General features: G+C 40.4%; 2 protein-coding genes across 2 annotated transcripts; both read left to right on the top strand.

The window, feature by feature from the left end:
* Positions 1–5683: 5683 nt before the first annotated feature.
* fam83ha (family with sequence similarity 83 member Ha) lies at positions 5684–14247 on the top strand. Its single transcript, XM_057046804.1, has 6 exons — positions 5684–5939; positions 6577–7025; positions 7446–7610; positions 8232–8356; positions 8480–13346; positions 13426–14247. Exons 2-6 carry the CDS (start codon positions 6585–6587, stop codon positions 13435–13437), a joined length of 5610 nt encoding a protein of 1869 aa, XP_056902784.1. The 5' UTR covers positions 5684–5939; positions 6577–6584; the 3' UTR covers positions 13438–14247.
* Positions 14248–14571: 324 nt separating this feature from the next.
* LOC130533428 (androgen-dependent TFPI-regulating protein) lies at positions 14572–16899 on the top strand. The gene is made up of 5 exons (XM_057046808.1): positions 14572–15098; positions 15172–15291; positions 15361–15462; positions 15917–16032; positions 16328–16899. Exons 1-5 carry the CDS (start codon positions 14946–14948, stop codon positions 16533–16535), a joined length of 699 nt encoding a protein of 232 aa, XP_056902788.1. The 5' UTR covers positions 14572–14945; the 3' UTR covers positions 16536–16899.
* The last annotated feature ends 3227 nt before the right edge of the window (positions 16900–20126 follow it).

The following is a 20126-nucleotide window of genomic DNA, read 5'->3' as shown; positions in this document are numbered from 1 at the left end:
TAGGAAAAAAAACTTGATTATGAAAAAAAAATTGCGGTTAGTACTTATTTACTGCGCATGTGCAAAGCCACTTCCGCATTCGCAGCCTAGCGAGCCATTTTACGGCAGTTACGGATTCTTTTTTCGTTCAAACTTTATTATTCTACACTTAAGACTCAAATAATAAATGCTATGTTTCTAGACTGTGTTTCATCACATATGCATAGAACAACAATACTTAGCATATATATCAAGTAGTCAATAAAATAACTAAAAGGTAGCCAGATTGTCATAAACACTCAAGGCGTTAACACATTTAACACATTTTAGTGGTTTATAAAAGTTTCTTATCTCGTTCATATAGACTAAACACAGGTGGTGACACTTCATAAATCTTTGCATGTGGATAAATATTTTGGCAACTATAATTAAGGCGCTACACATAGTTTCCTGTTTTTTGTTTTGTATTATAACTCCATATATTTGTACCGGTAGTCCAGCTTGGGCGGCTGAATGTCCTATTCAAAATCCAGTCTTAAAATGCTTCTCAAAACTAAAACACATATGTTCTAAAGTCTCAAAATCTGAGTCACAAAATCCAGAGTTGTATTATTGATTTTTTTTAAATTTTTTACTTCAAAATTGGTGTGTTTCCTGTATCTAGTTCTCTTCATAGATTCATGAAAAATATCTACACTGCTTCTTAATTTGGAATAGTCTTATATTCATCCAGTGCAACGCATCTATGACATAGTTCCCTTATTTTGCCATACAAGTAAACTAACACCTATAAGTAAAAGCACAAGTCCCAAAGTCCCCAAAGCTTCTTGTGTAGCCAAATACATACTGTATTATAGTATATAATGTAGAAAGGATATGAAAAAAAAATAGTTTGTGGGTCAATCATTGCTAGGCATTTAATATATGCTATGTAATTGTGCTGGCATTCAGTGTTGTGGCTTGTTGTAATGCAGTCTCAATAAGTTATGGTGAAATGTCAAGAACCATATTTGTTAGTCAGTACCATGATTATCTTTGCTGCAGGGCAAAGTTTTGGCTTTAGACATGATGATCTAAACGGAATAAAATGTTTCATGTAGGCCATCCGGGGAGTGGCGCTGTTCAGATGTCAAGACCAGGCTCCTCAATGCAGTCCAACCTGAACTTGCAGAGGCTTTGGTGTAATGACAGCCATCCAAGGAGCAAATTATCCTCAAATACTAGCACAGACTTAAAATTGAACATTTTATCTGGGGTAAGCTTTTAGCTTTAATTTTATTTGATTCTACAGCCCAGAGTCCAAGGTTCTGTCATAACTCTGTGCTAACTGCCCTTCAGAATGCTTATGACAGTTTTACAATGTCTGTATCTGTAGAATCTGGAACAGAATGAAGTTGGAGCAGAGCCAGCTTGGAATATACCATCAGACATGTTTTCAGCAATGGGTTTGAATGCCCCATAACCTGGATTATAAATAAGTGTCACTAAATAGACATTTGTGTACTAGCTTGAACAGAATGATTGGAGCTGTTGAACTATTTCCATGCAACCTATTGACTTTTTAAAGTAAAGCAGGAAATAAAATGGCCCAGTGTAGTTGGCATCTTTCTGCTGGGATTTCACCAACATGTCTGTGCCACAAATTAGTTGACCACAGTCAAAGGCAAAGAACACAACCTGAAAGGTGCTCTGTCTGCAGCTGAGCAACATGGTTTAAGCAAAACGACAGTGTGCTCATTCGTTAGGTGATTAGTTCATTTCCCTTTTAATCCAATGGAAACTACTAGCCATTGTGTTGTCAATGGATTTCAGGTCTGTTTGGAGGATATGATGTCTATCCTGAAGCAAATATCTGAGTCAGTGCAGGATGTTCCAGTACCGTATATGTTGTGGTGTCAGAATGTGCTTCAGGATGTAGCTTCATAGAAGTGAAATACATGAAAATGAAGACTACATCAACATAAAGGCCAACTGTGTGCCTCTAAACACCTACTCCGCAATTTTTGAATATTTACTGTTGAAAAAAATGTAAAAAGTGTTCAACAAAGTTTCTGGGTGGGGTCAGGTCCTTGTGTACCTAACATAGCAGAGAGGTTTCATTTTTCCTTTACTGTTTCTCTCTGCAGTAGTTTCTCTCTGCACCTTTTTGTGCTGCCTCTCAAGTGAGTCATGACATGTACATGCTGCTGACACACATACAAGTTTCACACAATAACACTGTATAAATAATAACATTTTCCAAGAAGCCAAATGACAGATGCCTATCAGATTCCAACGCATTCTTTGCTCCTAAGCACCCATTGTGAGCAACAAGGTTAGTCGTTCCTAAGAGCTGCAGTCTTGATGTTGCCAGCAAACACTACCTTAAACACTATCATTAAACCCAACCAGGACACATTCCACACTCGCAAGCTTTTCAGAAGAAGTAGAAGTCTATCAGAATGAACTCTGAGTCACTATTACCACTTCATTTTTCACAATCTTGAGTTTATTGAGTATGTAGCTATCAAATGAACAAATGCACTGTCACTTTCACCCAAGTGGAAAGAGCAGAACATCTTCATGTGTCTCATTGCTGAAGATAGATCTTGACCATTTTAGCATTTATTTATCTCCTAACATCGGGGTGAGTTTGATGCATTTAGCGAAAAGGCCTGATGCCATTTTACCCCATCTCTACCGCTGAAAGGTGCAGAGTATGTGTAGCGACTCTAATTGTTGTGAAGATAAAGTCATCTGTGGAATGTAATGGCCTCATCAAATGACCGATACAGAGGAGATTGTCGGCTACTCATAATCAGGGCAGTTGCTCTCAAAATCTCTTCTTTTCTGGCAGGAAACTGCAACATAGCTTATTCTAAAACACCTCTGCCTTGGCCTGATCCATTAATTAGATAATTTCGATAAAGTACATATGGTTTACAATTGTGTAATTAATGACGCTATCATGGGGAATTCATCATGCTTCCGATTTCTCCTTCATTGTCCCTGTAGACCAACATAATCTCATCTCCCTGAGAACTGCGGAGGCTTCCTGTTTGCTCAGGCAAACATGTAGGTCTAGATATGGATTCTGCAGCTTTTCCCTTTTCCATTGTTTTTCCATCCGCTTCCTCCTCCTTCTCGCTCCCTGTCGGTACATCAGCACCGTCAGTGATTCAGAAGATGGACACATCCTTTCCTGTGTAATTAAACTAAAACACACAGCAAATGTATTCTCAAAGCATTGACAAAGAGTTTAATATTCACATCTGAGCTAAATGATAACCTGAAAATATGCATTTTTATGTTGCAGCCATGTTAATCAGTGGCCCCAGACTGCTCATGTGCAATCCATCCTACAAATGGTAATATGTGCATCATAGTAAATTACTTTTGTTTGAGTTGTAAGGAGCGTCCAAGAATGGTCTATAAAGTATAACAGTACTACCCACCCTTAGGTTTAGGTTAATGTTTAAATAATTTTATGTTTAGGAACCGCTTTGAAGTCCTGCAGATGCTCAAATGTCCATCTCTTGTTATGAAATGAAAATGTGTTTATGCATTATGTTGCAATCTGATGCTGGTACTGTAATTGCTGACAAAGAGGCCAGGAGTGATTCAACAGGAACTTTTCAATCCCTGGTATTTGGCCCCAGGTTACACCTACACTCATTTGAGCTGCAAGTTCTAACCTTTTGCTTTCGCTTCCCTGTGGACATAATTATCAGTGTCTCAGAAAATTTACTGTATCGCCATTGAACAAACCTGAGAAAAATATTAAAACTATCCAACCTGGACAGGTGCTGGTGAGACTCGATGGTAGAGCCACCGAGTCTGTTGTTACTGGAGTCATATCCTCATCTTAGTGGTAATGAGTGATTTTTTTTATTATCAAATAAATCCAGTTGGTTATACTCTGATTCATTTCTGCAGATGAATGAACAGGAGCGTTCTACCTCTCGCTGTTTCATAATCAAGCTGCCACAGTCACAAGTACACTGTGTTTTTTTAACAGAGATTTACAGAGAGATTCCAACAAGCTTTGGCGAACACCAACCCCGTTGTGTCATGCACTGTAGCAAATGTAACATTACCGGGCACTTGTTTTCATGTTAACACCTAGTGTACATGAGTGCTGTGTACACTGGGTGGTTCCTTAGGAACAATGAGGGACTGTCTTCAAGTCTTCACTTGAGCTGCTGCGTTGCATCACTTCCTGTAGGTAAGAGTGATTTCATGGGTATTTTAGGCTGCTCTCTTTCTCTCTCTCTCTCCTATTAAGGTTTGTCAAAACATGTGTCAGCAAAACCATGGCAACCAATGCCCTTCCTTTTCTGAACCACACACACAGCACCTCCAGTTTGCTGAGGTCATCACTTTGAGCCCTTTAATGGTGATCATTGAAAAGAGAACCAAAATGTCACTGGCAGAAGAAAACTATTTAACAAGCTTGTTATTTCTCTATTTCTCGCTGTTTTAATATCCACCCTCACTAAATGATGGCAGTAAGCCTTTTTTACAATATAAAAAGGAGTGTGAGCTTGGTTTCCTTATAACCTCCATCTAAAGGACTTTTCATTTATCATTATTATTGCAAATATCAATTATTCTATTATTATTATTATCATTTTGGGGCTGAGCCTCCTCTTTGTAAGCTTGGATCACACAACAATGAGATATCACCCTGTAAATGAAACTTAGGTCAGTCATTAAGGGATACATGATGGAACATTTATCCCGTCTTTCTGATAATTTTGAGAGCCTTGGAGGGCCCCTTTAAATATATAATTATTTCTTGTTTTTCTTTTAATCAGTGTCCAACAAATATGACTATAATTATAAGTATGCAAAAATACATAAATAGGTATAAATATGTTGTCCCCCTTGCAGGACCATTTGACTTTAAACAAAATTGTTCATCCAGGTGAATGAAGTTTGTTGATTAGAAAAATGAAGAATTACACTGAGACGTGCATGCAGACACGCATACACATGTGTACACGCACGCACGCACGCACACATGTGCCATGTCATGTTTAATAATTAATTCTGTTGGTAAAACTCATCACTGTATACAAACACAAAGTTTAACTTGTTAAACTGTGTTTTTAACTGAACATGAGGAGCACAGTTGCTTGGAGGTCAGGATATAATGAAAAAAAACCTAAACAGTAATAATAAACACTGTGACTAAATAATGAAGTCTTAAACAGCCCTTCTGGGCCCACTTTAAACTTAAACCTTTTTTTAAAGCCTTATAGTTTTCCCTTCCATTCCATTTGTTCTTCGGTAGCATCATTGGCATGTTGGAAAAATACACCCTGACCAAAGTTTATAGATATACATTCAAAATGGCATTGGATTTATGGTTGTTGATTGACTGGAAGAGACTATAATATCACATTTGAAGAAAGCTTTAATTACATTGAAATACCAGTTCAAATTGTAGGAGTGTTTATTAGGTCTTTCTTTTTTCCTGAAGCACACTGGAGTCATAATATGTTCTTCCAGTCAAATGACAATAAATTAAATGGAATTTTGAATTGAATACCACCCAAATAAAAACTTAACAATAAAAAAAAGGTCAGAAACTATTGCTGCTGGACAGTTTTAAAGCTTCTAGTTCTCAATAAATCTATTAATGCGTAGATGTTTGATTGTTAAGCTGTGTTTTATCTGATCTTGTTTGTTGGGAGTCAGGCTTTATCTCTAGGGGCCCGGAGGTGTCAGAGGCGGGGCCAACAGCCTAGCAGCTCCGTCTTCTGCCTCGCTTCTCTGCGCTGCGTCCAACATTCTACACAACATGCCTCAAGCATGACATTAAACTGGTTTAGCTGGGTGCCGACGAGGGGGAAAAAAGAAATGGAAGAAAAAACCTTCGACAAGACCGACCTGGACTAAAGACAGAGGGAGGAAAACACGGTGAAGAGACCAACATGACTGGTTTAAACATTAACGACGGACAGGCGGCCTGACGTGTAAGTTCCCTGGACAGACTCGCTCCTCTGCCACTTTTTTTTATTTATTTATTTATTTATTTATTTTACAAAGTTTTACTTTCGATGTAACATATGTTCGCCGAAGCCTTTCTCCGCTCTTTCCCGGCATTATGGTGCGTTATTTGCATAAAACATTAGTCTGGATTTGACTCGAAGCCTTTTACGAGGACGACGAGTCAGGTTGGTAGTTCGATTCCGCGTAATTCTTTGTTTTGTTTGAGGTTTGTTTGGTTTTGGGTTGTTTTTAACCATTTAAATGAATGTGCGATAGGTTTGTCTCCCTACTTCCTATATTTCAGTCCTTGTAAAAGTCCTTGTGAACTTGTAAATGGAGACTTTTGGGCAGAGGGTAAAGCCACACCCATCATCGGTTTTAATCTATTATCTCTCCTCATTCATTGTTATAAACACTACTAACCTCACACAAACTTCAGAATCTTTGTATGTATGTTGCCTGGATGCAGAATTATTTTTGTTTGTTTGAACATGTCCATTATTAAACTCGAATACAACATGTCTGAACTTATGTTTGATGTAAGTCACTGACAGCCAGTGAGTGTTCTTGCTTCACAATGTACAGTCATCTCATATCAGTGTGTCCTTTTGCCCTCTCTAGACAACAGAATGGCACGTCACTCTCAGTGTTCCTCTGCTGGGGATAACCCCCTAAACCCGAACTACCTCCCTCCTCACTATCGGGAAGAGTACCGCTTGGCTATTGATGCGCTGATCGAGGACGATTTGGAGGGTTACTATCATTTTCTCCAGAAAGCAGATGTGGTGGACTTCCTGTCCCCGCCAGAGATTCAGTATATTCAGGAGTCTGTACAGCTCCCTCAGGAGATCGGCAATGAACAACGATACGTGGAGACTAACGGGGATGGTTCTTCTGACACTTACTGGCCCATTCACTCCGACCTGGATGCTCCGGGTTTGGACCTTGGTTGGCCTCAGCTGCACAGCTTCATTGGGCCGACAGAGATCACCACTCTGGTCAACCCACCCGAGCCTGACATGCCGAGCATCAAAGAGCAGGCCCGACGCCTTATCAAGAATGCTCAGCAGGTAGATCCTTTGAAATGGAAAGCAAGCATTACTGTTGACAAATGCACGGCATGGTTGAAATCTCAGTCTGAAAATGAAATATGTTTGACTTCACTACTAACTAAAGGTGGCGATGCTAGCTCTGTCTGTAGGAGACTGGGCTGAGAAGCAGAGGTTTCTCATTCCTAGTCCCAATGCAGACAAAACTTGGGAGCAGGCACCTGCAGAGCACTGCTAAATACACTTGAGCAAGGTGTTGAACCCCCAAATGCTATCATAAGTGAGCTGGCAACTAGTTTATGGGTGTACCCACTAGCTGGGATAGGCTCCGGCTGGCCCCAGAAGTACTGGGAAGTAATTAACGTTAGAGTTTATTGTGTCTCCCCAGGTTTGACAGGGCTTGTTTTTATACTTCTCATCTGTGTTTCATGCTTTCCACAGGTGATCGCTATAGTGATGGACATGTTTACCGATGTTGACATTCTTCATGATATTCTCACTGCTGCCATGAGGAATGTTGCCGTCTACATCCTTCTAGATGAGCAGAACACACATCACTTCGTCAACATGGTATCCAACTGCAGGGTCAACCTACAGAGCTTTCAAGTGAGTATGCAGTACGTCATTAATTAAAACATGATTCAGCATCTAGTTTCATAAGGCTTAAGACAGGCCAATTATGTGGCCACAATTTCTGCAACTTTTCCAGTAACATGCAACCAATTCCAGCCAAAGTATTAATTGTTGTTTTGGATTCTTTGACAGTAAGTACTCCCATTCAGACGTAGGAGATTTTTACTAAGAGAAGCGCTTTCTTTTTCTGAATGTCATGTGACTGCCACTTAGTTAAATGAGCTATGTGAATATTATTATATTCCAAATTTTACGAAGCAAACAAGAAATTTACTAATGATTAAAATTAGACCTAGTTTGCCCCGCAGTCTGAATTTTACATGGCACTATCATTGTAAAAATGAAAAAAAAAAACATACACACTTGTGCTATAATTTGTTATTATGTGCCAAATAAAAACAACACCATGCCTATTGATACATGGCTGACATATGCTGCATGTGGTTCCTATATTTGAGGACAGTAAGTGTTCCATTGATAGAAATTCTGCCATTTTCTGTCTCCTCAATTCTGTGCATGGTCAGGCTTGTGCAGTGCTGCCACCTAGCTTGTTTTACAGTTAAAATGCAACAGAAATTTGCTTGGGTCTTTCAGTTTGTACGTGTGAGAACTGTGTCTGGCATCACATATCACTGCCGCTCAGGGAAATCTTTCAAAGGTCAGATGATGGACCGCTTCCTGTTGACTGACTGCAGGGCTGTGCTTAGTGGAAACTACAGGTGAGCTTATTAAACTGCCAGGAAAATGTACATTTCACGCTATGCGTGTGTGTCTTTTTTAAAGACATTCAATCTCTATAGAATCCCAACAATGTAAACTTTACTTTTATTGTTTCTTTCCAGCTTCATGTGGTCCTTTGAGAAGATTCACCGCTGTATGGCTCACCTTTTCCTCGGACAGCTGGTGTCGACCTTTGATGAAGAATTTCGTATCCTGTTTGCCCAGTCCGAGCCACTGATCATCGAAAACACGTTCATGCCAATGGAAGAGTTTAGCCTAACACAAAGTAGGCAGTACCCAAGTGAGAGGCCTTCACATTACAAAGACTCAAGGAAATTTCTGTCCCCGGAATTTGCTCATTCAGAAGAATGGGGAAGGCATTCTTATGATGAACGTGTTGATGTGGATTGGAGACTGATGCCAAAAAGAAAAGAGATTTTGCAGAGCCCTGCAGACATCTACAGTAGGTTTCCCTCCCAGCAGATGCGCATGGATCCATCTTTCGAACAGAGCCCTTCTAGGATGCCCTTGGCAGAAAATCCCACTTTTAAACGTCACAGTTATGCTGAAGGTGGTCGAGGCAGGTACCCATTTCTGTCCATGCCAGAACCTGAAACCCAGGGACGACAGTTTCACAGGTATCCTTATTTAGGACCAGGAAAGGAATCTGAGTACAATGCCTATGACAAGTTCTGGAACCAAGACTTTCAGTTAGCAGACCAGCATGCAGATCCTACTTTGGCTCATGAAATGGAACCTCCTGATAAGTTTGAACCTGTGCTTAACTATTTATCATCTGTCAGAAATGTAGAATATGACCAGAGTTCAGATAAGTTGTCAGCTGCAGCTGTAGATTTGCCATTTAGTTCAGCTTACCCTAAAAGATTGTGTTTAGGTCAGCCATATGCCTGTCAAAAGTCTCCCTCCCCCTCAAAATCTGCTGAGCAGAAGGCATTTTTCCCTGAACCCAACCCTGATCGCAAGGATCCCAGTGTAAAACGTGGGCTGAGAGACTGGAGAATTAGTTCATACCTAAGTGCATATGATAGTAAAGGAGACGAAGGTCTGCCGCTGGAACCACCAAATGTGTCGGATCCTTTTGAAGACTCTACTAAAGTCTTACCACCAATAACATCACGCATTGATTTTTCAACCCCTAAAATACCCAATGTCAGAGAGTTCAAAGTGCCTGCAATGCCCAGACCAAGTCAAATCCCTGGTTATGCCAAAACCGCTACGCGAGAGCTGCCAAGGAAACTGACGGATGACCTGTCATCGTCAGTGGTAGAAGAAACCAAAGCAACCCCATCACCTTCGGAATCGTCATCCACAACTGAAGGGGAGAGGATGGAAGAGGCTGAACAAAAAGAACATATAACTTCTTTACCTAATAGGGAGGATTCCTTCCGCAGGAAATACAATGCAGCAATCCCGAGGTGCTCTCGGTTAAGATCCTCTCTTATATTTAGCTCTCTGGATCAGCAGCATGCTCAGGATGCCAAATCTACGCCAGGGCAAAACGAGGAAGAGAGTGAAAAAACTGAAAGTGAACCAAAAAAACATTCTCTCATCTCTCATTTGTTAGGACAGCGGAAAACAACTGCGAGGGAACCTTTTGAATGGAGCAGCTATATTAATAAATCAGCCACTTTTGACTCTGCCACAGACTCATCTAAACCAGAAAAGAGTGAAGCGGATCGTCAGACACCATCAAACGATGAAAACACCAAGGATCCTTCAGAGAAAAATGAGGAATCATTGAAACCACTTAATGCAGGGCAAATAGAGCAGACAACTTCTTCCCCATCAGTGTCCAAGCCCGCTAACCCTGAGTGTCCTGATAAACACACAAAACCAAAAAAATCTTTGCTCAGTGCTTCAACCTATGTAGATATGAATGATCCTGATGCACGTCTTATGTTTTTTAAAGAGTTGGCAGCTAAACGAAAAGCTGCAAAAGCTGAGAAGAGCCAAGAGCTGATTCAGGTAGACCAACCAACAGTAATAAAAACCATTCCTTCTGTTAAAAAAGAGACATCTGACCCAGAAGACTTGACAGAAACTGCCACTCCATATAGGATATGCACAAAAAGTGATGAGGATGAAAAGATTATAGAGGAAATTTCAATTAAACAACCAATGGAACTGAATAATACCAGCTCTGGTAAACAGGAGTCTGGTCCAGAAGAAGCAGCTTCTACTGTGACTGCTAAAGACAAATTGAGTAGTGAGAAGCACTCAGTAAAATACCCAACCAAACAGGAGTCTGCTTTAAAAGAAACTACAGATCAGATGTCAGCTACTGCCGAATCAACCGAGACCCCAAAAGAAAAAGAGAGCAAAGGCAACAGTTCAGTTAAACAGCCAATGGACAAACACAGCTTTTCTGTAAAACAGGAGGATTTGGATCCAAAGGAGCCTATAGAAAAGATTAGAGAGGCTGTGACACCAATCGAGACTATGAAAGAGGAGACACTGAACAAGCCTCCAACAGATGAAAAAACTAGTATTTCTCTCACAACTGAGATAAATCACAATGAACCAGCTGAAAAGATGGCTGCTAGTGTTCTGTCCATGAAGACTCCAAAAGATGAGTGCAAAGAGGTTTCAGTAAAACCACTGAAAACAGAAACCAATGTTTTGATTAAAAATCAGGAGTTCACTACAGAGGAAACTACAGAAAAACAGGCAGCTACTACAACATCCACCAAACTAGCAGGAGAGAAAAAAGGGAAAGTTTCAATAACACAACCAGTGGGAATAAAGAGTGATACTAGAACTGAAAAAGAGGAGCCTTTTCCAAAGGAAACACTAGATGAGACAGCTCTTGTAACCATGGCTGTTTATGTGAAACCATCTGCTAATCTACAAAATATCAGTTTGGTTAAAGAGGAGGACTCTGGTCGAGAAGAAATGTCCAGACAGAGGGCTTCCCCTGGAGGAGCTGCATGTGGTGCAGAAGCTGAGAAAGGCAAAGAGAAGGTTCCATCAAAACAAACAGTGGAACTCGAACCTGAAATTTGTGCTAAAAAAGAGCAAAGTGATGCGAGAGACATGGCAGAAACGTTTGCTGCTGCTTCTTTACCCACCAAGCCTGCAGAAGCTGAAAAGACCAAAGAGAAAGTTCAGATGACACAACTGACTGAATTAATGTCTGTCAAAAATGAGGAACAAGATCCAAAAGGAAAAGCTGGGAGAATTCCTGCAGAAGTGTCGGAACGCAACAGCGAATCCAAGAATACAGGTGAGACTGTATCTTGTCTATCCACTCGATATTTGAAATCCAGTGATCAGACTAATGCAGAGGATGAGAATGACCCCAGTGCAAGCATCTGCAGAGAACAAACCCACGGTTCAACTGATCCAGGAATGATGACCTTGGAGAACAACCCTGCTGCATCTACACTCTTTGTTTCTGCAGAACCAGCCGCACTACCACCTCTGCTACCTGAGAACCCTGAATCTGAAATTTCTTCCACCATCTCTTCCATGGTTACATCAGCACTGAGATCTTTGTCTAATTCAGTGGATTCAGACTCCCACATTGACGTAGGGCATTTACCTGTTGGCTCTAGTCTCCATTGCACTCCAACAGAGACTGTGTCCTCAAATCTCGTCCCTGAAATCTCAGAGCACAGTGTCAACTCTTCTTTACAGGCAGTGGAGGAAGAATGTATTGGCCAAACAGAGCAGGAGCCTGTCCCAGCTTGTCAGGATTCAGCATCCCAGTTGACATCACCTGAAACTCCTTCAGCAGATGACTCTGAGCATGCACCATCTGAGCTATGTCTAGAAGGATTTACGGGAGATTCAGAGCTGCACACATCATCACCAGAGTCTGTAGAATCCCTTGATCCTGCCCATTTGGATGAAACTCTTCCTAAATCAGAAAATAGCCTTCTTCTACATGTAACTGAAGAGCGATATGAAAATCTTGAGATTACACTACAAGTCAGAGCTGATGGCACACCTCCTAGCCCGAACCCTCCAGAAACTGATCAAAATGAGTTCACTGTCACCTTTCCATCAACACCAAACCCCAAATCTGAGGACTTCCCAGAAGAAACACAGTCTCATGCTAGTCCAGATTCACCAACTAATGCCTCACAGTCAGATATAACTGATCCTCTAATATCAGCACTGCCTTCATCTGAAGCTAACCTGACCGGACCTGTCCCACTTTCTCACTCTGAAACAGCATCCTGTTTAGCTCCTTGTGATTCAGCTGAACCAGTTTTGTCCCCTGAGGGTAAAGAAACACCATCTCCGTTGCACATTCCCTCAAATCCGTCTCTTTCAGATCAGATTTCGACAGACTTAAAGAAAAGTCCTTCAACAGACCTCCATAGTCCAACTGAGTCTACCTCAAACGTGCCACCAGTGTCTGATTTGACATGCAAACTACCCAAAGCTGTGATTTCTGAACATCAGTCCCCTGAGCCACAAGTGCCTGCTCAAAATAGTAAAGAGAGCAGTCGTACTGAAGTCAGTCATGGCCGTGAAATGCCTGAAACAGTTGAGGAAAAAGATGAAACTACTGACACCACAAATAATTCAAGTATTGCACAGGAATCAGCTGACAGCGAGAGAACAAATGACCAAGTAGGGAAAAAGAACTACTCTGAACCACAGGAGGTCACACCAGATGATGTCATTCCTCCATCTCTGCAGTCCAAGCTGCCACAATCCAGCCAGTCTCGCTACCAGTCGTCAACAGCCAATGTGATCTCCAGCAGCAACCTCAGAGATGACACCAAGCTGCTCCTGGGGCAAATCTCTGCCCACAGCCAGAGCAGGAACGAAGTGAGCAAAGATGCTGCCGTGACAGACGACGAGAAAGAGGACAAAGCCGACAAAAATGCAAAAAGGAAAGAGACAGCATTTAGGTCTTTCATCAGAGGACAGCCCAACTCAAATCAGGAGCGTGATAAGCTGCTGGAGAGGATTCAGAGTATGAGGAAGGAGAGGAAAGTTTACAGTCGATTTGAGGTGTGAATCCATTAATAACATTGTTATTGCAAGTGGTTGACGGTTATACACTGTTAATTTGCGTCTGTAATATTCACAGATGGCTTCCTGATAGGGCTTCAAATAGCGCTGATTAATAACTGCACATGACATGTCAAAAACTAAATAAGAAATGGAAAAGGCCAAACGAAAGGCGTATCCAGATGTTTTGGACTTGCTGCCAGAGGACCGGCGCGGACAATAGGGTGGTCTCAGTGGATTTTAATGTCATATTTACGTGTAAACCAAAAAAAGACTTTATACTGTGTATGAACTAGCAAGTATGACGAGTGCACAGACTCAGATTGTGTGCGATCAAGTAAGTTTGTATTTGACTGCATGGGTAACGTGCAATGTTTTAGCAGCACATTTCTCCGGTGACGTCTGTCCAGATGATACACGAGTGCTGGTGGCTCATTAGGACACACAAAACAAGCTCATCGAAAATGATCTGTACAATTGTAACATATGTTGGGCGATATTTTAGTAATTATGTTAAACACATTGTTGATTGTCCAACAGATGTACAAATGTGTATCCATACATTAGTTTTATTTTTGTTATGATTTACAAAAGTTTTACCACTGTAGTGTCACCATAAGTTCTCTTTTTTTGCTACTGAATACTGTCATACTGTATATTTATTTTTTCCAGATTCACTCTTATGCAAATGGCCCAAATACCCCAAATTGTTTTACTTGTTTAATTTTAGTATTTTAAAGTAAGTCCTCCTTTTATAATCAGATTTTGTGACCAGAAAATTACAAAATTTGTATGGTGAAAACACAAGATTTTACACTCGTTAAAACCTTATTTTCTGATCTGAAATATGCAGTATACTTTTCCCCAATGTATAACACAATAAAAAAAAATCAACACTTTATATATTTTAGATAATTTCTTTAGAACCTTTTTCTTCTGTAATTTGTGAAAAATACAAAAATGGTTGTTGAGTAAGGTTTATGTCATTAGCAGTTTAATGTATATACTTATGTTTTCTACATCACAGTTTCAGCTATTTTTATATATATAGATATACTATATTTATATTTTGTGTACTCTTCCTATCATTACAAGCCTTTATTCATCTAAAGCCCTGATTATCTTGTCACTAGCGTCATCTTCAGGTCTCGTTTTAATAGCAAAAAAATTACTGCAGCTCAAGACCCACAAGTGCATCTGTGTGCACGTACTGTAGGTGTTTACAGGGGTGCATTTTATTTAGAGCTTATGTCAAGACAGATTTGACGTCAGGCTCACCCACCGTAGATTCCTAATGCGACACAACTACTGTTCAGCTTCATTTAACTCATACTAATTTCGTAATTCAACCCAGGGGAGCTTACAAAACTCAAAAGAACTCTCTCCTTTTCCCAGTCACATGCCCCAGTGGTTAGTTATGAAAGAAAAACCCCAGCACTATATAAGAAACAGTGGGCCCTGTGTGTTTTGCCTCTACTACACAAACGTCCTGATAAGCTTCTGCAGTTACACTAATCTGTAAAGTCTGACAAGTTTGGAGGGCCGACTGGAGGAGTGGGCTCCGAGTGAGTGTTTAGTTCTGACCATTTGAAAACAAAGATGACTTCCACCTTGCGAAAGATCTACCACGTCGCCGCTTTTAGCTGGTATGCCTACATTGTGAAGAGCCTCGCTGACAGAGGTGGACAGAAGCTGCCACCTGGAATTTTTGTTTATGGAGGGCCTTGGAAGTACCTTACTTTTCTGAATTTGGTAAGTATAGTAGTAATGGGAAGATGCTGACTGAATCCATATAGCAGCTATGAAAGTCTTCTTGATGTTTCAGCTATTGCAAATGTTGTTCTTCGGACTGGCGGCAGTGAATGACCTTCAGCCACATCCAGACAGCATGCTGAAACGATGTAAAGACTTCCTCTTCTCTGTCTTCGTCTTTCCTGTGGGCATGGTCAGAACCGTTCTGAACTGTTATTCCAACCTGAATCATGCTGCTTGGTAACTGTGTTCCCTTTGTTAGTTTGTCGTTCTACTCTTCTGGTCTATCTTTGCCTATGATAGAGAGTTAGTCTACCCGGCCACCATTGACACCTTCTTCCCCCCCTGGATAAACCACGCTATGGTATGGTGAACCTTCCACTTCAAAAGTAAAGTGATTTAGATCAGAGGTTCTCAGCAGGTTTCCCTCTGGGGCCCACATTGGTCATACTATGGTCACTACTTTCAGGGTTTCTGTCTCTTATCTTCAATGAACAAAAATCCACATTTTAATTACTCTGGTCATATTTACTCTGCCATTTTACCTTAAAGTGAGTGGCCATCCAATGGTAGTTACCCTGGTTAGGGCACATGTCTGAAGTCTGTCTTTCAAAATAATTTAAAAATAAAAATAAGACATGTCTAACATTACATGCACACTAAATATTATGTACTGTTTGACCAGCTCTATGACTCATCCAGAACAGGGCTGCAGCCTATTTTGGGGTTGAAACCCACCGGTTGAGAACCACTGATTTAGATGATCTTGTAATGCAGCGCCCTGCTCTGATGAGGAAGCTAACGATTTTTTTCCTCAGCATACATTTGTCTTTCCTGTGCTGTTTGGAGAACTACTGATGCAGCCTCACATGTATCCACGAACCAAACATGCTCTAGCGGCACTCACCGTTGTGGGCGTGTCTTACTTATTCTGGTAAGAGCTGAGTCAACATTCAGATGACAAGACATTTCATTCATGATTCTTTATTTGAAGTACAAGCTTACTCTTCAGTTCATGACAAAGCAGGTTAATACTCTTGTTCAGTCCTTTCCATATGTGTTTCTTTTTAATCAGGGCAGATTGGATTTTATCTAAGAAAAATAATTACATTCAGAAAGCTGGGTGTCTTCAAACCGATAAATATTTCCCAAGCCAGACAAGACAGTACAGGATCACAGAGATAGAGGAGCGATCAGATAGTTTCTTTTCTTCCTGAACATGTTTGCAGGATAATCTGGGTGTTTCTGTCTACTGGGATTTGGGTGTATCCCCTTCTCGGCCTCTTCAGCACACCTGGTCTGGTGGGCTTCTTCATTTTCAACATGTCAGTGGTGACTTTGCTCTATATGCTTGGGGAGAAACTCAACCACCACGTCTGGAGTAAGAAACTGGCAACTAGCAAAGTGCCGTATGGTCATTCTGTAATGTCTCTGTAAAACTGATCTTTTTTCTTTGCTGCAGGGAATAACCTGCACAGAATGCCTGCTGAAACAAAATGATTCATCCTTGCTTCAACCAGAACTAACTCTCTTTAGAAAGAGATTGAAATTCCTAAGGTGATGTTCTGCAAAACAGATTCAAAGTGGAATTCATAACTGATGTAATCAAAACTAAATGTACTCAGGGACTTTTATCATACGCCCCCTATGAGAACTTGCTAAAGTTGTTATAAACACGAAGGTATTTATTTTAATTACCTGTAGGTTCAAGCCACAACTGCCACACAAATGTCACTGTATGTTGTTACCTGCTTTCTTTGCTTCGTAACTGAACATTAATAATAAAGTGACAACTCAGCAATCGACTGGTAATAAATCACAACATAATGAAGCACGCACCACTGACAAATTGTCTTCTTTTTAAACATCCTAATATCAAATGTTATTTATCATCATACCCCCTTTCCCCCCATTTTCACATATCAATAAATATATCAGTCAGAATTTACAATAAAATGAACCCCTCAGGACTGGCACTAGTGACCATGCTAGATAATGTTGTGGGTTTTTTTTAGTTTCTCATTACAAAATCTTTAAGTATTGATAAGGATACCTGACAATCCAGCCTAGACCTTGAACTCATAAGTCTACAACCAAATGCTCTGTGTTGATTAGTTCCATGTCATTTTTAAGGCGCTCATCTGTCTTGCAGGTCTCTATAGCCTTTAAGATGATGGAGATAGTTGGGGTCTGCATCCACCAACCCAACTGAGAGGATTTTGGCCAATAAATCCACATCGTCTTTGCTTAGATCCATCTGATTAAGAGATTAACATATTATTAATTCCTGCCAATCTCAATAATTAAAGCATGAACTGTGGGTACTAACCTTTTTGCAGTTGGCTGATGATTCAATTGGTTGTGAATTTTGAAGCTGTTCCTAAAAAATATCATCAGTTATGTTTAAACACAATTAAAGCACATTTTATAACACACACTGGACACTGCGTTATTGCCTGTGGTCTTTAAATAGTATTGAGGTCGCTATGCAACAGATATTTCGAGAGGAAAATAATCATACATAATGCACATACAAAAACAAGCTCACTCACATTGCTTAGTCCTTTTGAAAAGCACATGATGATGAGGAGAAGGCCAACAACAATCTGAAGGGAAAATCAAACACCAGTCAGCAACCATGATGGGAAATATGTGGTTTGATAAAATGAAGACTATCAGGCAATAAACAAGTACTGATAGCAGCTCAAAGGATCATTTCACTATATCTTCCTGATGATGCATGTTTAGTCTTACTTATTGTCACTCAGTTTTTATCTTCTGCTGTCAGTTCACCGCTAAATAATGCTGATCAGTAAAATTTAGCTTTATCCTTAAACACATTAAATGAGTTCCAGGACATCTCAGAGGATTAAAAGGAACATCCAATGTTGTAATATGAACAATGTATTTAACTTCTTCAGGTCATTTCAGTTCACAGGATTTGTTAAATTTAAAACATGAGCTGATTCTAAAGCACAACTCAAAAATGTGAAGATATAAAGATTTTCCTTACGCTCAGCCAGTACAACATGTCTCTGCCTGTAAAGTAGGTCCTGATTTGTGGCTGTTACCTTCGGCTGCGAGACATCTCACCAAACTGCAGAGTTTACAAGTGGGAAGAAATGAAGAAGAACCGGCTCTGCAGGCTACCCAGCCTTTCTAGGAGCCCTACTCCGACAGATGTTAATCGTCATACAGGTGCTCTCATGCGCAAATGCCTGCGTAGAAGAGGCTGTTACATTAAAAAGGGACACAATGTCTGCATTGTTATACAACAGTCTGCTAAATTATAATAATAGACAAGAATTAGAAACATGGTAGCTTTATGTTGTTTGTGACCTTTAGAAACACTTGGAGCTGAATTACTTTCAACTTTATCTTTATTATATGTATTAACAATATTTTAGCAGTATTATAGTTCCAACCACAACTAAAACACTATAATATAATAATATGGTACTTTGACTATTTTAATTGAGCCTCACAGGAAATTTAAGAGAGTACAAAGTTTATCTTAAAAAATTTGGGTAAAAAATTAAGTATTTGAACATCTTTCTTTGTTGACTTAAAAATTGCAGTTTCAACATCAAAGTCTGCAGTGATACAAATATATTTACTTAAATAAATTCATTTGGTTCAGTTCCTAATAATATTCTAGACTATATGAAAAGTAAATATCTTTTGTGCACAGACGTCTGGGAACCTGAGGTAGAATCTGTAACCTCTATAGATAGTCTTCAAATTATTAACTCAGGAAAAACTGAGGTCATGGTGTTTGGTCCTGAACCTCTCAGGGATAGATTAGATCACATGATCACTCTAGATGGTATCTCATTAACATCTAGTCTCTCTGTGAGGAATCTAGGAGTAACTTTTGATCAAAATCTCTCCTTCAACTCACACATTAAATTAGTCTCTAGAAGTGCCTTTTTTCACCTGAGGAACATCACAAAGATTAGGAAGCTACTGACGCGGCATGATGCTGAAAAGTTAATTCATGCTTTTGTTACTTCCAGGTTGGACTATTGTAATTCTTTATTTTCAGGGTGTCCAAACAACTCTTTAAGAAGCCTCCAGCTGATCCAAAATGCTGCAGCCAGAGTTCTGACAGGTATTGACAAAAGAGATCACATAACTCCTGTAATGGCGTCGCTTCATTGGCTGCCTGTTAAATTTAGAATAATTTTTAAAACCCTTCTTTTGACCTACAAGGTCCTCAGAGGCCCAGCTCCATCCTACCTGGAGGAGCTAGTGATACCTTACCAGCCCAATAGACCGCTCCGCTCTCAGAATGCTGGTCTACTTGTGGTTCCCAGAGTTTCTAGGAGTAGAATGGGGGGCCGAGCATTTAGCTACCAGGCCCCCCTGCTATGGAACCAGCTCCCTGTCCAGGTACGGGAGGCTGACTCCATCGCTACTTTTAAGATCAGACTTAAAACCTACCTCTTTGAAAAAGCTTATTGTTACTAATTCTGTAGTTCCAGTTACTATCATAGACAGACAAATTATCATAGTTAGGGGGTTGTCTAATCATTAGGTCACATCTTAGCTATGCTGTTATAGGCCAAGGCTGCCGGGGTCCGGAAACATGATCACCTGACAGGCCTCTGTCACCCCACTGGGTCTTGGTTTCCTCTCCTCTCCTCTCCTCTCCTTTCCTCCTCCTCATTAAGCAGACTAGTTATGCTGATTCTTGTGTAGTTTTTCTGCTCCCCCCCCCCCCCTTCTCTATTCATTTACAGGTATTGCCGCCTTTGGAGCTGCATGATGACCTCCGGCCCCGCTGACCCGCTGTATAGTGTATTTTTATGTGTGTTTCTGTGCTCTGTGCTCTATGCCTGTCCTCTCATCTCATCTCATCTCCTCTCCTCTCCTCTCCTCTCCTCTCCTCTCCTCTCCTCTCCTCTCCTCTCCTCTCCTCTCCTCTCCTCTCCCTCTTATTATTGTCACTACGATAGATTTTTAGTATTCTGACATAAACAACCTTCACAATGCTTTGACAAACCAAAGACAGATTTTGTATTAGTT

This window comes from Takifugu flavidus, chromosome 11 (assembly GCF_003711565.1).
Source record: "Takifugu flavidus isolate HTHZ2018 chromosome 11, ASM371156v2, whole genome shotgun sequence".
NCBI classification, from domain to species: Eukaryota; Metazoa; Chordata; class Actinopteri; order Tetraodontiformes; family Tetraodontidae; genus Takifugu; species Takifugu flavidus.
This window is presented reverse-complemented; position numbering and strand designations above follow the sequence as displayed.

Coding starts and splice junctions, on each gene's coding strand:
- fam83ha (XM_057046804.1), top strand. CDS start 6,585: ATGGCACGTCACTCTCAGTGTTCCTCTGCTGGGGATAACCCCCTAAAC. Junction 7,026..7,445: donor TTATCAAGAATGCTCAGCAG/GTAGATCCTTTG, acceptor TGCTTTCCACAG/GTGATCGCTATAGTGATGGA. Junction 8,357..8,479: donor GTGCTTAGTGGAAACTACAG/GTGAGCTTATTA, acceptor GTTTCTTTCCAG/CTTCATGTGGTCCTTTGAGA.
- LOC130533428 (XM_057046808.1), top strand. CDS start 14,946: ATGACTTCCACCTTGCGAAAGATCTACCACGTCGCCGCTTTTAGCTGG. Junction 15,463..15,916: donor CCTGGATAAACCACGCTATG/GTATGGTGAACC, acceptor TTTTTTCCTCAG/CATACATTTGTCTTTCCTGT. Junction 16,033..16,327: donor GGCGTGTCTTACTTATTCTG/GTAAGAGCTGAG, acceptor ACATGTTTGCAG/GATAATCTGGGTGTTTCTGT.